At 37.7% G+C, this 14302-nt stretch overlaps 1 protein-coding gene across 1 annotated transcript in view; it reads right to left on the reverse strand.

Annotated features, from left to right (window-relative positions):
• Positions 1 to 14302, reverse strand: part of TRDN (triadin) — a 261031-nt gene that overhangs the window by 66619 nt on the left and 180110 nt on the right. Inside the window, exons 27-30 of the mRNA XM_065401998.1 lie at positions 13092 to 13142; positions 11426 to 11476; positions 10718 to 10768; positions 9808 to 9858 (exon numbers count right to left, since the gene is read on the reverse strand). Coding sequence (XP_065258070.1) covers positions 9808 to 9858; positions 10718 to 10768; positions 11426 to 11476; positions 13092 to 13142 — 204 coding nt within the window. The remainder of the gene's footprint in view (positions 1 to 9807; positions 9859 to 10717; positions 10769 to 11425; positions 11477 to 13091; positions 13143 to 14302) is intronic.

Genomic DNA, 14302 nt, shown 5'->3' on the forward strand with positions numbered 1-14302 from the left:
TATTCCCTCTCCCCCACCCCCGCAAAGATGGGGTATCATATAGTAAAAACCTTGTTTGTTATCACAATTACCACAGATATTTCCTATTCAAAATATATAGTGAAAAATTGTTGTACTATCACTATATGGTATCTATTTGCAAATCCTGTATTTTACCAGTGACCAGTATATAAGGGAATCAACTTTTTTTTTTTCCTGATGACACGTACTGTAAATGCTCTACAAATCTCATGAGGCAGAAGAGACATCATGCTGACTACCATTGCCAATAGCATTTCTCTGATCAAATGCTCTGACTTAAACTTATAATGACAAGGAATAATGACCGAGTGCACAAAGACCATAATTCCAGGAGCTGAGCAATGAGTTTGTATCTTTTAAAAATGGATGGCTTATCTAGGGAATTTGGTCTACACTGGATAAAAGCCAGCTTAATTTCTGAGAGCAAATGTGGGGTAATACATCTTTGCTGGACATGAAATTAGGGCAGGGGAGGGCATTAAATAAAGCAGAATGATGAATTGGGCAATACAAAACCTTTACCAGAAATGCTGTTGCCTGTTTTTATTCTTCCTTGATAAGACCATTTTGAGGGAAAAAATCCTGAGTTTAACTATCTAGCAAGCCCCATATTATATGTCAGACAGGAGTAAGTAGAGATGGGGTAAGTAATCTTTTAATCCTAGCATCTCCAGCTGATCACCAGTCATTCAGTCCTCTTCCAAAACCATACAACTTGCTTATCATTCCTCCATTGATGGAAATACAAACATTACCAGTTAATTTAGACTGGATACAAAAGAAGGTAAACTTTAAATAAGAGCACACCTTCCATTCTCAAGGCTCCCTAATCTAAGTTTGCATGTCTAGTAGGTACCACTCAGGAGCAAAAAACATAGGAATCCCCTCCTGTAGTTCTTAGGAACATGGGAATTTTCATAGTGGATCAGATTCAAGGTCTATCTAGTCCTGTATCCTGTCAGTACCAGAGATTTCAGAGGAAAGTATAAGAAATCCACAGTAGGTAGATGTGGGATAATTTACCTCTACCTCTAACATAAATCCCATCTTGATCTCTGATATTTAGAGATTGGCTTAAGCCGTGAAGCATAAAGTTCAATAATCTTCCAAAAATTTGTTTTAATTAATTATGGAAATTTTTGATATTCTTGATATCTGCGTAAGTATCCAATCCCTTTGTGAATATTTTTAAGTTCTTGGTTTCCTGTAGTAATGAGTTCTAAGGTTTACTTACATGTTTCGTAAAAAAGTATCAGTTTTGAATTTCCCAACTTTTACTTTCATTGAATATCCCCTTGTTCTCATGTTATGAGACATGAAGAACAGAAGTTCCTGATCTCAATTCTCTATAATATTCATTATTTTATATACTTTGACCATGCTCCCTCTTATTCATTTCCTTTCTAAGGTAAACAATATCAATCATTTCATTCTGTCTTCACAGGAAGGTTTCTTCCTCTCACTCTCTCTGAACCCTATTTAGGTCAGCACTATCCTTTATGAGATGCAGTAATGAGTACTGCATACAGTATTCCAGATGAGGCTGCACTATTGGATTTATTCAAAGACATTATTATACACATTATAGTATTTGCCATTCCATCCCCTATTCATCCTAACATCTTGTTAGCCTTTTGACTGCCTTTTCACCAGGCTGTCTACAATGACGCATGGGTCCCTTTCTTCAATTGATAGAGTTAGAACCCTGCATATGAATAGTTTAATATAGCATGCTGTAGTATGGCCTAGAGGATAGTGCCTAGGACTAGGGATCTGGGTTCTGTCAAAGGCCTGCTGAGTGATCTTGGGCAAGTCACTTTTCCCACTGTTTTCAGTGGTAGCCATGTTAGTTTGTATCAGCAAAAAAAAAAAAAAAAAAAAACAAGGAATCTTTGTGGCACCTTAGAGACTAACAAATTTATTTGGGCATAAGCTTTTGTGGGCGAAAACCAGTAGGAGAACACTTCAATCTCTCTAGTCACTCAATAACAGACCTCAAGGTGGCAATTCTTCAACAACAAAAAATCTTCAAAAACAGACTCCAACCTGAAGCTGCAGAACTGGAATTAATTTGCAAACTAGATACCATCAGATTAGGCCTGAATAAAGACTTTAAGTGGTTGGGTCATTACAAAACCTAATTTCCCCTATACTAATTTCTCCCTACTGTTACTCACATCTTCTTGTCAACTGTCTGTAATAGGCCACTCTCTTACCACTTCAAAAGTTATTTTTTCTCTCTTGGTATCCTACTGTTAATTGATTTATCTCGTTAGATTGACCTAACACTTGGTGAAGCACCCCCATCCTTTCATGTATTTATACCTGCTCCTGTATTTTTTACTTCATACATCCGATGAAGTGGGCTGTAGCCCACAAAAGCTTATGCCCAAATAAATTTGTTAATCTCTAAGGTGCCACAAGGACTCCTCGTTTTTTTCCCCACTGTGTGTTTCAGCTTCCCTATCTGTAAAATAGGGATGATGAGACCTCTTTTTGGAAAGCACTTTGAAATCTACTGCTGAAAAGTGCTGTGTAAGAGCCAGTTATTACTCCAATGTGCATTAGGATGAATTTCATTTGCCATCATGTTGCCCATTCATGTAGCTTGTTTACATCTCTCTGAAGTTCCCCAAAGTCCGTTCTGGTGCTGACTAACCTAAATAACTTTCATCAGCTACATTATTACTCATGCCCATTTCAGATCATTAATATTAATCAACATGGGATTTAGTACAGAATCAAGGAGCACCCTGCAGTTAACCTTTGGCTATGATAAAAACTGACCATTTACTCCTACTCTTTGCTTTCTGTCTCTGAACCTGGTTTTGATCTATGACAATGCATTTTATGGCTAAGGAAGACATTGTGGTGCATTACATAACCTGACTGTCCTATTTTGATAATTTATAAGATCCAGCTGCCACTGCCAGATATACAGAGCTAAACACCGGAGTAGAACATGAAAAGAAATGAGCCTGTACACCTGCAAAACACTAATGATAAATGATAATTGCATGGGCATTAGATTTATAATCAGTAACACCTAATACAAATGCACTGCAGATCCAAATGAAAAAGCTAAGGTAAGTATGTGACCCTGGAGCTGTAAGCATCTAGATAATAATGGAAGTGTGCCAATAATTCTTCAATTTAGGAAACACATTTTGCTCCCAAATTGATGGTTACATTAGGGGCATTAAAGTCAACTGAAAGAATTTGACTGACTTCAGTGAGCTCTAGATCAAGCTTTAGAAGACGGAGAGGTCACTGGGAACTTTTCTTTTCATTGCTTCTGCAGAGCAGCCAGCCATAGTGGTCAGCATTCCTTGAGCACTGGCAAGTGGCACTAACACCACTTGCTGCATTCACTACATCAGAGGTGGCATATCTGTAAAGTGGAGGCCTGGCCAAGGCACCGACGCCCAATCTTCACACTGGACACCACCTGGAACGCTGTGCTGGAGGACCACATGCCGCAATTTTTCAAAAGATTTAGCAAGGGCTACTAATGAGCACCTTTGCTCCAGAGCTCCTGGAGGCATGATGCTTGCATCTACTCTGTGCAGATATGAAGTCTCCAGCTGTGCACCTCAAACAAATGTTTAGACAATGTTTTTACAGTATCTACCCTGTTCTACAGAGAATTTTAATGCTCTCTCTCTCAAGTTCCTATCTGATAAGCCAAAACTTCACAGGTCTCATATAATGTGAATCTATCACAATCTTATAATTCTGAGTGCTTTTTTCCCTATTCTAGTATTATTACATACTGTCACCACAGTAAGTTCTATGTCATGCTAACAATAATGTGGGAACACACATTATTTAACAAGAGTTAAGAGTGAGTGAGTGTATACATATACTATATGCACACAAACACATGAGTTTTTGTTTGTTTTGAATCCTTTTTTTTTTTTTTTTTTTTGCAGAGGAGAGTAAGAGAAGATCAAATGACATGTACTAATATACAATTTGTAGTTCACATATTCTTTGCCTTTCTTTTTTTACTTGTGTGAGCCAACACTTTTTTGGAACTTAAAAATTCAATATGCTCCCTTTTTTCTTTTTCCAGATTATTATATTCTCCAGCTATATAAAGGGATGTTTTCTATTCTTGTTCTTTTTCTTTCCTTCTTTAAAGATATATTCAAAGTTTCTCACAGCTGGATGTTGACTGCAATAATGGGAATTTTACACCTTTGAATATATTTCTCTCTATCTAGGTACTTATATGGACCTCATCACTTTAATATCTGAGCACTGAAGCAGCTGCTGTTTCCGCAAAGCATCTGGTATGGGCAGCTGTCAGACAGGCTGCTGGATTTGATGGACCAATGGTCTGATCTGGTGTGGCAATTTCTGTGTACCAAACACATCTGTCTTACTGTAATATCTGGTAATGTTTTATTATTCTGGATTACATAATGCAGTTTAATATGATATTTGAATTCAACCACCATATTGCAAACATTAGTTTAATTTAGCAAAGGTATGCGTATTGCAGTCACTTACATCTAATGTGATTAACACTGAACTAGATATCTTCTATATAATGTGACATAATGCTACACAAACCATGATGTTCCTTTGGTTGTAATTACATTATCTATTAAAGAAGCTCCCTGTTTATTGTATACTGTCATTTTGGCGGAAAGAACATCAGTAGGAGTAAATGGAAACTTCTCTTCCTGGTTTCCCACAGGGCAATGGAACAATTTTGTCTTACGAAGACACTGGAACAATTTTGTCTTACGAAGACTTTTCTCAAACCCTGTTTGTATGTTCTATGTGACATGTCACTTTTCATTGTGAAGAAAGAAAGAGCTAATGATGCACAGCATTGCACATGGATGCTTAAAGCCACTTTACACATTGAGGTTACACTTTTCTGACAAAATGTCAATGTCCTGCCATACACATTCAGCATCACTGGGTTAGTTCCATTTGCTTTTGAAAGCACTGTTTATATGTGAATTCCAGAGGATAAAAATGATTTATGAAGATCTGTCACATAGAACAGCAAAAACAGAAGCAACTTTTAAGAACCTGAAGCAATTGAACTGAATCCCAATCTTTAAAGACATTGTGAATAAGATTTACCTTGTCATAAACTTGGGTGGCTGGAACATAACTGATTTTCATCTCATCTGTTAGGGTTGCTTCACTGCATAACATATACGACCTGAGCCTGTTCCCAATGAAGTCAAATGGGAGGTGTGCAATTGCCTTCAACAGCAGAAGGACTAGCCCCAAAGAGAGGGTTTATACATATGCAGCTCTGCCCTACTTTTTTTTAAAAGTTGCTTTTATTTTATTTTTTTAAATGCAGCGCTCTATAGTAATGATCCAAAACACGCATGCTTCTGCAATGGTAAATGGGAATCTTTCTGGCCCAAGTGTACAGAATGTTATTGCACTTCATTTGTTTCTGTTAAAGATGATGTTTGGTTTGCAAGTCTGGCAGACTTGAAATGTGGCTATTCCTTTTTTGGTACATTGTGTCAAATTCACTATTCAGCATTCACTAACAAGACTTAAGTTGGTGTAAGACAAAGGAAGTTTCTGTTAAAATAACAAAAGCAGCTAATAACTCCCAGCAAATCAGTAAAAGACAAGTAACATATTGCCCTATAATAAAGAGAACAAAAACAAGAGTGAAAGTGTTACTTTTTGTGAAATTGAGTCTACTGTTGCTTAATTACTGCTTTTCCAATAGAAAAAAGGGGGACAGTTTTAAAAAAGGGGAGGAGCCATAAATATTTTAAATTCCAAACTTTGTGATTAAAAATGGCATTTGAAGTCAAAATTAAAATGAAAATGTTTATTTCACTTAGGAAATTCTAATTTTTCATTCAATAAATTTCAAAATGATTTTTTACAGCAGGAATTTCCCTAATTCCCTTTTCCAACTAGCTCTTATTATATAGTTTATTATATATAAATATAGTATTAACACATAGCTGTAGGGGAAATGCTGTATTTATTATATTAGCATAAGCAAATAATCACTAACATACCAAATCAGACCAGCAGTGCACCTTGTCATGTATGTCTAACAGTGACCAGCAGTAGATGCTTCAGAGGATGGTGCAAGAAAGCCCATAATTGGCAATCATAGATTAATCTTCCCATAGAGGAAGTTTCTCCCTATTCTTAGGCCAGGTCTACACTAAGAAACATTTGTTAGTACACTAATGTCTGGTAGAGTATGTGATTACTTTGATGACTATTTTTCACACTGGCAAAAGCCCTAACGTAGAAGCAGTTATACCGGCATACGTACTCTTGCCAGCATAGCTTATTTCACTCAGAGAATTGGTATAAGCAACACTAGCAAAAGCATACTCTTGCCAGTATAAACTGCATCTGTACTAGGATGGTTTGGCGGTTCAGCAATACTGGTACAGCTATATTGACATATTTTCTAGTTTAGACCTTGCCTAAGGCAGTTAGTGGTTGAGCTGTGTCCTGAAACATGAGGATTTGTATGTTCCATTTTTTCATCTTTTCTAATGCAACTATAAATGTGCTTATTGACAATGTATTTCATGCTTTTTTTTTTTTTTTTTTTTTTTTTTGGAATCCTACTAAGATCGTAACCCTTCTCTCTTGTGGAAGAGGAGTTTCAGAGATTAAAGATAATACTTTTGATGTAATGCATAAATAATCAGTTTCATAAGCTGCCTTTCAATTTAATTATAGGTGTTCTCTTGTTCTTGTATTATAGGAAAGGGTTAGTAACAGCACCCAATTTATTTTTACTGTACCACTGATTTCATGTTTCTCATTTCTCCACTTACTTGTCTTCTTTTTAAATAATCTTGCACTTCCACATGGCAGTCTTTACAAGCCTCTGATCATTAGTTGACCACCTTTGTGCCCTTTTAAATCTGCTATATCGTCTTCTAGGACATATGGTGATCAGAACTGAACACATTAATCAAGGGAATACTTATACTATGATATTTTAATAATATGTAACATTTTCAGCAATATTTTCTGTCCTATTGTGGTAACATTTTGTTTTCAATGTTGCTTGCCATTGCACATTGAACAGGTGTTTTGAAATAGGTGTTTCCTTCATTTTCAGATTTTGCATCCACCAAACTGTAAGTCTCGCATTCATGACTCTTGACTGATTGAAAAATTTGATTTAACAAAAATAGTTCCTCTTTCACCTATCTACTGTGGGGGGGGGGGGGGGGGAGAGAAATCGGAGATTCCAAGGCCATAAGGGATGACTGTGATCTCCTATATAACACTGACCCAGGTAGTAACTAGATCTAGGTTCTGTGAGGGTTCATTGAAGACATAACTGATACTTTCCAATGATATATATTATGGGTGAAATTCTAGCAAAAATTCTATTGACTTCAATGGGGCAAAGATTTTATCCTATGGGTGTAATAGTGTAACCAAATACCTCTGGCTGCTGTGAACTGTGTAGCATGCCATGGATCTGATTTTCAAAGGTGATGAACATAAACAATCCCAGGGAAAGTCAGTGAGATCTGGAGTTTTCAAATGCCCCTTAGTCTGACTTTGAAATAGGCCAAGTAGGCCATGGGTGGTTTGAAGGATCTTTGTTTTGTAAGTGATTCACTGCTAGCTGATGAAATGGAGTTAGTTTATTCCTACTTGAACGTTTGGGATGTTTTACAATGTTAGATTAATTGTCAGGACACCTACAGCTCTGGTATAGGCATTTCCTTTACTATTACTTAAATAGAAAAAAACAAATAAATACCGAAAGATCAGACCCGAAGTACTTATGGAGAGCTGATCACTTGAAGGCAAACATTCTGGGCATGTCAAACACTGCTAGATCCATATAATGGATTCCCACAGCATTCACAGCCTTACAAGAGCAGAAGCAGAAAGTAACAAATTTCTTAGGCACAATATGCTACACCAGACTTGCCTTTTTTTAAAAAAAACAATACATTTTTTAATTCTAACTCACTTCTGTCAAGAGTAGACCAATGGACAGGTGCAATGAAGAACATCCTCCTTTGTTCTTTTCTTGTCATGTATCTGGGGGATGATCATTCAAGACTCTCTCTCTTTGCTAGGTTTTAATTCTGTGTAAAATAGTTTGAGACTATTTAAGCCCTGGTGCCTTTTGTCATTACACATCACTAGGGCCCTACCAAATTCACAGCGATGAAAAACACATCACGGACCATGAAATCTGGTCTTTTGTGTGCTTTTACCATATACTATACAGATTTCACGGGGGAGACCAGCGTTTCTCAAATTCGGAACCCTGAGCCAAAAGGGAGTTGCAAGGGGGTTGGAAGGTTATTTTAGGGGGGTACAGTATTGCCACCCTTACTTCTGCGCTGCCTTCAGAGCTGGGTGGCTACAGAGCAGCACCTGTTGGCCGGATGCCCAGCTCTGAAGGTGGTGCCCCACCAGCAGCAGCGCAGAAGTAAGGGTGGCAATACCATACTATGCAACCCTTATTTCTGCGCTGCTGGTGGTGGTGTCTCTGCCTTGAGAGCTGGGCGCTCAACCAGCAGCCACTGCTCTCCAGTTGCCCAGCTCTGAAGGGAGCACTGCTGCCAGCAGCAGCGCAGAAGTAATGGTATCAGTACTGCAACCCCCTACAATAACCTTGTAACCCCCCCTTTCCCCGCACTCCTTTATTGGGTCAGAACCACTACAATTACAACACCGTAAAATTTCATATTTAAATAGCTGAAATAATGAAATTTACCATTTTTTAAATCCTATGACTTTTAAATTGACCAAAATGGACCATGAATTTGGTAGGCCCTACTCATCACCTAACTTTCATGTTGTTTTTTAATGACATCGGAATCAGTGTGTGCAGTAATAGCTTGCTCTACTATTATTCTAAGTATTACCTACACATATTATGTAGAACGGTTGCCCTTAAAAATGTACATATCTTGCCTTTCATAAACTTTGCCAGAGAAAACATTACCTCATAATTTGCAGTATCCCCTAGAGAGTACCCAGTGATTAGGAGGGAATGCTATTTAGTTTTCTGAAGCAGCGTTAAGGCAATTGGCAGTTTCAAAGAATGACCTCTGTATCTTTGTTTCAATTGACTGTTATTGCATTGCTAAGCTATTACTTATTATCTGCTCTAAAAGTATTTACCCATTTAATCTGAGATACTGCTTCTTTAATAAGTGATGTTTAATCAACATGTACCTAGTGTCTAAATGTAAATCTACTTCTTGCCTGAACTAGTTTAATATGAATACATAAACTTGAGAATACTCAATTAGTTATAATTACTATTATCACTGCCTACCAAATCCCTTTTATTTATTTTTTTATTTAGAGGATGTGTATACCTTAAGTACTCTTTATTTGAAGGTAAATCCTGATCATTATATGTAAGGCACAGTACATGACAGTGGCATGGTGCTTATATTGGGTAAGTTATATGTAATATGAAATGGCAAATGCAACTAGGAACATGGGATAAAATGAAGAAAGGGGAAATGATGAGCAATAACAACTTTCTGGCTGCGAGATCTACTTAGTAGTAGTAGGTACCCCATGAAAGTGCATGTCACTTAATAGACAAATAAGAAACAGCATCCTTGCACCAAAGAGCACACAACTTAAGGGTCCGTGGCCCAGATCCATAAAGGTATTGAGATGCTTAGCGCCCATTGATTTCAATGGGAGATAGGAACCTAAATACCTTTGAAGGTCGGGGCTCTTGTGTCTTCACAGAGGGAGGAGGATCTGATTTCAGGATCAGGGCCTCAGTTATGGCATAACTTGACAAATAATTTTTACCTTTTTCTTTGACGACAACTGGAGGCTTCACTGCTTGTTTTCTTGTGGCCCCTGAAAAAGTTACAATTTTGTATACATTCATGGGAAGAGAAGGCATGGAGGACCAGGTACAGCAATAATTTCATGCAGTAGCTTTGGTTGATGTTTCATGTATCAAAAGCTCATAGGCTTTTGTGGGCTTTTTAAAATCTTTTATTCTATGTGACACTGTTCTTTAAAGGGAAACACTAGGGTTTATAGGGTTTGTGGAAGGAGGATTTTTTTAAAGAGGGATTTGAAGGAGAAGCTGCACAGGTGGAAATATGATTAAAGGGGATCAAGGCATAGAGGAGTGTAGGATCTCCAATCACAGGTAAGGAGGCACAGACAATAGTGGGAAAAGGAAATAAAGGGAGTATCGAAATGTGCACATTACATGATGTAGTAAAGGGAACAGGAGGGAAGAGAAAAAACAAAACAAGAGTAGACTGTTAGGCCTTCTTTAAGATACTGGCAAACATGCCGGGGGGGGGGGGGGAGTAAGAATTTTAAAGGAAAAAGTCCGCTGTAAACAAGATCTTTTACTGTGGAATAATCTCAGAAGGGAAGCAGTGGAAGCTTCATTGCCCGAGACATTTAAACTGAACAAAACTCGAACTAAGATGACTTCATGGATCTTTTCCATCTAGGACTCCGTGATTATTATTTCTGCCCTTTAAAGCAGACTGCAGGTTATATGGCAATCACTTTAGGACCAACTAAGTATCATTTCCAGAAGCATGTGATTAATTAATCTAGGGTGAGATTTTGAAAAGCCCAGAATGAGTTGAGCACCAAATTCTCCAGGTGCTTTAGAAAATCCCATCTCTAAATATGGACTCTTAGTAATTTAGAACTTCTATTTTTCTATTACCTATTATTCTATTTTTACCTCTTTCTTTGACAAGAACTGGAGGCTTCACTTCTTTTTCTTTTGTAGGCTCTGAAAAAATTATCAGCAAAAATTGAAGCAGGGAGGTATTTATATTATCATGCCTTTATACAGTATCTAGAGCTGTGCAACAGTTTCACAAAAAATATACCAAACTAGACAAGAGTTGATTAGCATGGGGTTTTGTTAAGAATCCAAAACTCAGTTTAGTTCAGCAAGGGTTCAGTCTGGGATCTGAAAGGCAAACTATGCGCTTTCCTACCAGACATTTTAACCATGAAAAGATTCTATAGGCCAAACTATGCCCTTAATACAACTGAGCTCCCCCATTGTCTTCCATGGGCTTGCACAGGAGTCAATTAATTTAGCCAATAACTGGAATGTAGTTAACAATCTGTTAGTGACTGATGCATAAGAAGCAGCAGACACCAGCTCTCTCTCCAATAGGTGCACTGGCTCTGCAGATCAGACAAGAGTCAAAAATAGAAAACCTTATTTTTATTTCTTAATTACATGTGACTTCAGAAACACAAAGGGATCAGATCTAATGAATAAGACGGTGCCGGTTTTTGTAACTTTTCACAGAAGATCTGTAATTTAAGGTTAACAGGAATTGTGTGCACTAAGGCAACGATGCACTCGTTAGTGTGAACAACTGTATATTTAATAAGGGAATAGGTGTTTTTACATGTGACTATGAGCCATTACCCTTTTCCTTTAAGGCTGCTGGAGGCTTCACTTCTTTTCTTTTAACAGGCTCTGGAAAGAAACATTTAACATTTATCAGAAGTCAGGTTAGAGAAAAAAGATGACACATGAGAAGGAAGTGAGTCATATATTTTGATATGGAAAGAGAAAAGAAGACAGATGTGATAATCAAGTGGCTTTAATAGCATGGAAGTAAGCAGGACAATACAAAGATGTAATTAACTGAGCCTTTTAGACTTAGTTTGATAAGTAAAATAACAAACCTATAATATGCCATTAGTTCTTTTGTATTCAGAGAACTTGTTAGGTTGTCTCTCAAATAGAAAATGAATAATGATTTATGAAGAGGAAAGTAATTTTATACATTGGTTGGCATCAGCAATGGATTTTTCCATGACTGAACTGAAATACAAAATGAGCACACACTGATACAGTTAGTGTTAGAATTAAAAGCCAGAAGATGCCAAAGAAGGCTAAGGAGAGGTTCTTTTTATCTGGGACTGACAAAAGATATGGAACTAGAGCTGGGCAATTTTTTTTTCAACAAATAGTTTATTCATCAAAAAAAGCCATTTCTGTCAACCCAAAACTATTCTCAACTTCATACTGAGTTCACCAAATAGTTTTGACTAAAACCAAAAAATTGAAGTGTTTTGGGAATGTTGAAACTAAACTGTTTGTTTTGACATTACTGAAACATGTAGATTTTTTGGGCTAGTCTGACATGACGAGAGGAGGAAGTGATAGTGCCACCCTCCTTATCACTTTAGCCCAGTGGTTAGGCCACTCACCTCAGATGAGGAGACCCACGTTGAGTTCTCCCCTCTGCCTGATATAGAGAGAGGATTAGACCTCGGATCTCCCACATTGCAGGAGAGTGTCCAAATCACAGGGCAATGGAATATTCTGGTGCCAGGCTCCCTCAGTCTCTCCCATTAAAGCCGTTTTATGTTTGTATAAATAGATAGTCATTGGAACAAGGACTTGGACTTGAATCTCACACATCCGAAGTGAGGGCCCTAACTAGCAGGCTTTACAGCCATTCTCACTTTTTTTTGCATGGCCCAATAACTATTCATTATCATTCACAGTGGCAATTCAGAGTTTTTCAATTTCAACCAGAGGGAAAGGTGACAGGAATTGTAGCCTGGCCAAGGAGCCTGGTCCCGAGAAAAAAATGAGGACTGAACTACTACTCCCCTGAGCCAGCAGCTCAGGTGGATGCAATTCAACTGTGAACCAAAATGAAATGTCGTAACATTTTGATTCAAAATTTTTCAGAACTTTACATGCTGTGAGAAATTTTGATATTTCAATTTTTCCATCCCAATTTGAGACTAAACACATTTTGAAATATCAGAATTTCACACAGCATGCAGATTCCAATTTTCGACCAGCTATGCCTTCTAATTTCAGTTTTGATGACCCTGTTGGTAGGAGAAGTCTGTTTGGGCATTTAATTTTGTTATTTGACACTGAACCTACAGTATATCTTGTATGTGTGCTTTAAGATAACCTGAGTGTTATCAAGTAGTGAATTTAGATCTCAAGAGAGATTACTAATAATACCCACGTATCTCCATTTGAGACTCTTTTCCAATATTGCATAGCTGTTCAGATATTTAGTTATTAAATCTATGAATTTATATTTAACTTGTGCCATTACCTTTGTCCTTTGGAACTTCTGGAGTCTTCACAGTTTTTTCTTTTACATGCTCTATAGGAAAGTACAGTGGATTTCAGTTTTAATGACTAAAAATAATAGATGTACACATGATGCATTTAAAAAGAACTATCAAGTAACATATGGTAAAAGCTAAACCGATATAACCCTTGATCTCTCTTTACACTTTCTGGCATTTTGTCTGCAATCACCTCTCACATTCTGTCAAATTAAGTCCCTGATTCTTTAGCACAGACTGCTGGCCCCACACAGAGCCCTACTGAAGTACATAAGAACATAAGAATGACCCTACTGGGTCAGACCAAAGGTCCATCTAGCCCAGTATCCTGTCTTCCAATGGTAGCCAGTGTCAGGTGCCCCAGAGGGAATGAACAGAACAGGTAATCATCAAGTGATCCATCGCCAGTTGCTCATTCCCAGTTTCTGGCAAACAGAGGCTAGGGACACCTAGAACTTTGCATGGATGCAGAGATCCATGTAAGTGGATCTGAATACAGGACCAGATTCTTAGGGCCTCAGCCAAAGCCTGTTGGAGGTTAGCAGGAATCTTTCCATTGACTCTAAGTGGGCTTTCAGTCAGGCCCTTCAATTCAATACCTTAGGCGGGGAATATGTATTTTATCTCAGTAAGAGTACTGAGCACCCTTATTACATCGTATCATTAATATTATATGGAACACATCTTATTAATAGCCATTTCCTACTGGTGCTAATCTGTTGGCCTCTGAAGTGTACAGGTCAGTGAGCATTTGCAGGGATTAGATAGGAAATGATGTTTTCAAAGGGAGGAAACAATTTTGGACCTTTTTGAATGTCACTTGGTTGAAGTGAAAGAATGTTACCATTTGTAGGAATGCTAATTAGAGTCAGTCATAATCCTTCTGAGCTGATATGGCACTTAAATGCCTAGCAGAACTACATCTCCTTGCAAGGATTACTGTAGGCTCTGTATAAACCAATGTTAGCTAAATTCACTGTAATAACAGTGTTGAGCCAACAGAAGATTCTCTCTAAACTAGATTTAAAACTAGTTTCCAACTCTCAACAGCTGCAGGCCCTCCACACTACCAGGACTGGATCCCAAGAATCTGTCTTAATCTACCACTAAACTCAACCTGACTTTAGACATGGGCTTTGCTAATACAAGTTCATTTCCAGTGGGGACAGAGCCTTAAATTACCTGCATGCATCTG

The sequence above is a fragment of the Emys orbicularis genome, chromosome 3 (assembly GCF_028017835.1).
Source record: "Emys orbicularis isolate rEmyOrb1 chromosome 3, rEmyOrb1.hap1, whole genome shotgun sequence".
NCBI classification, from domain to species: Eukaryota; Metazoa; Chordata; order Testudines; family Emydidae; genus Emys; species Emys orbicularis.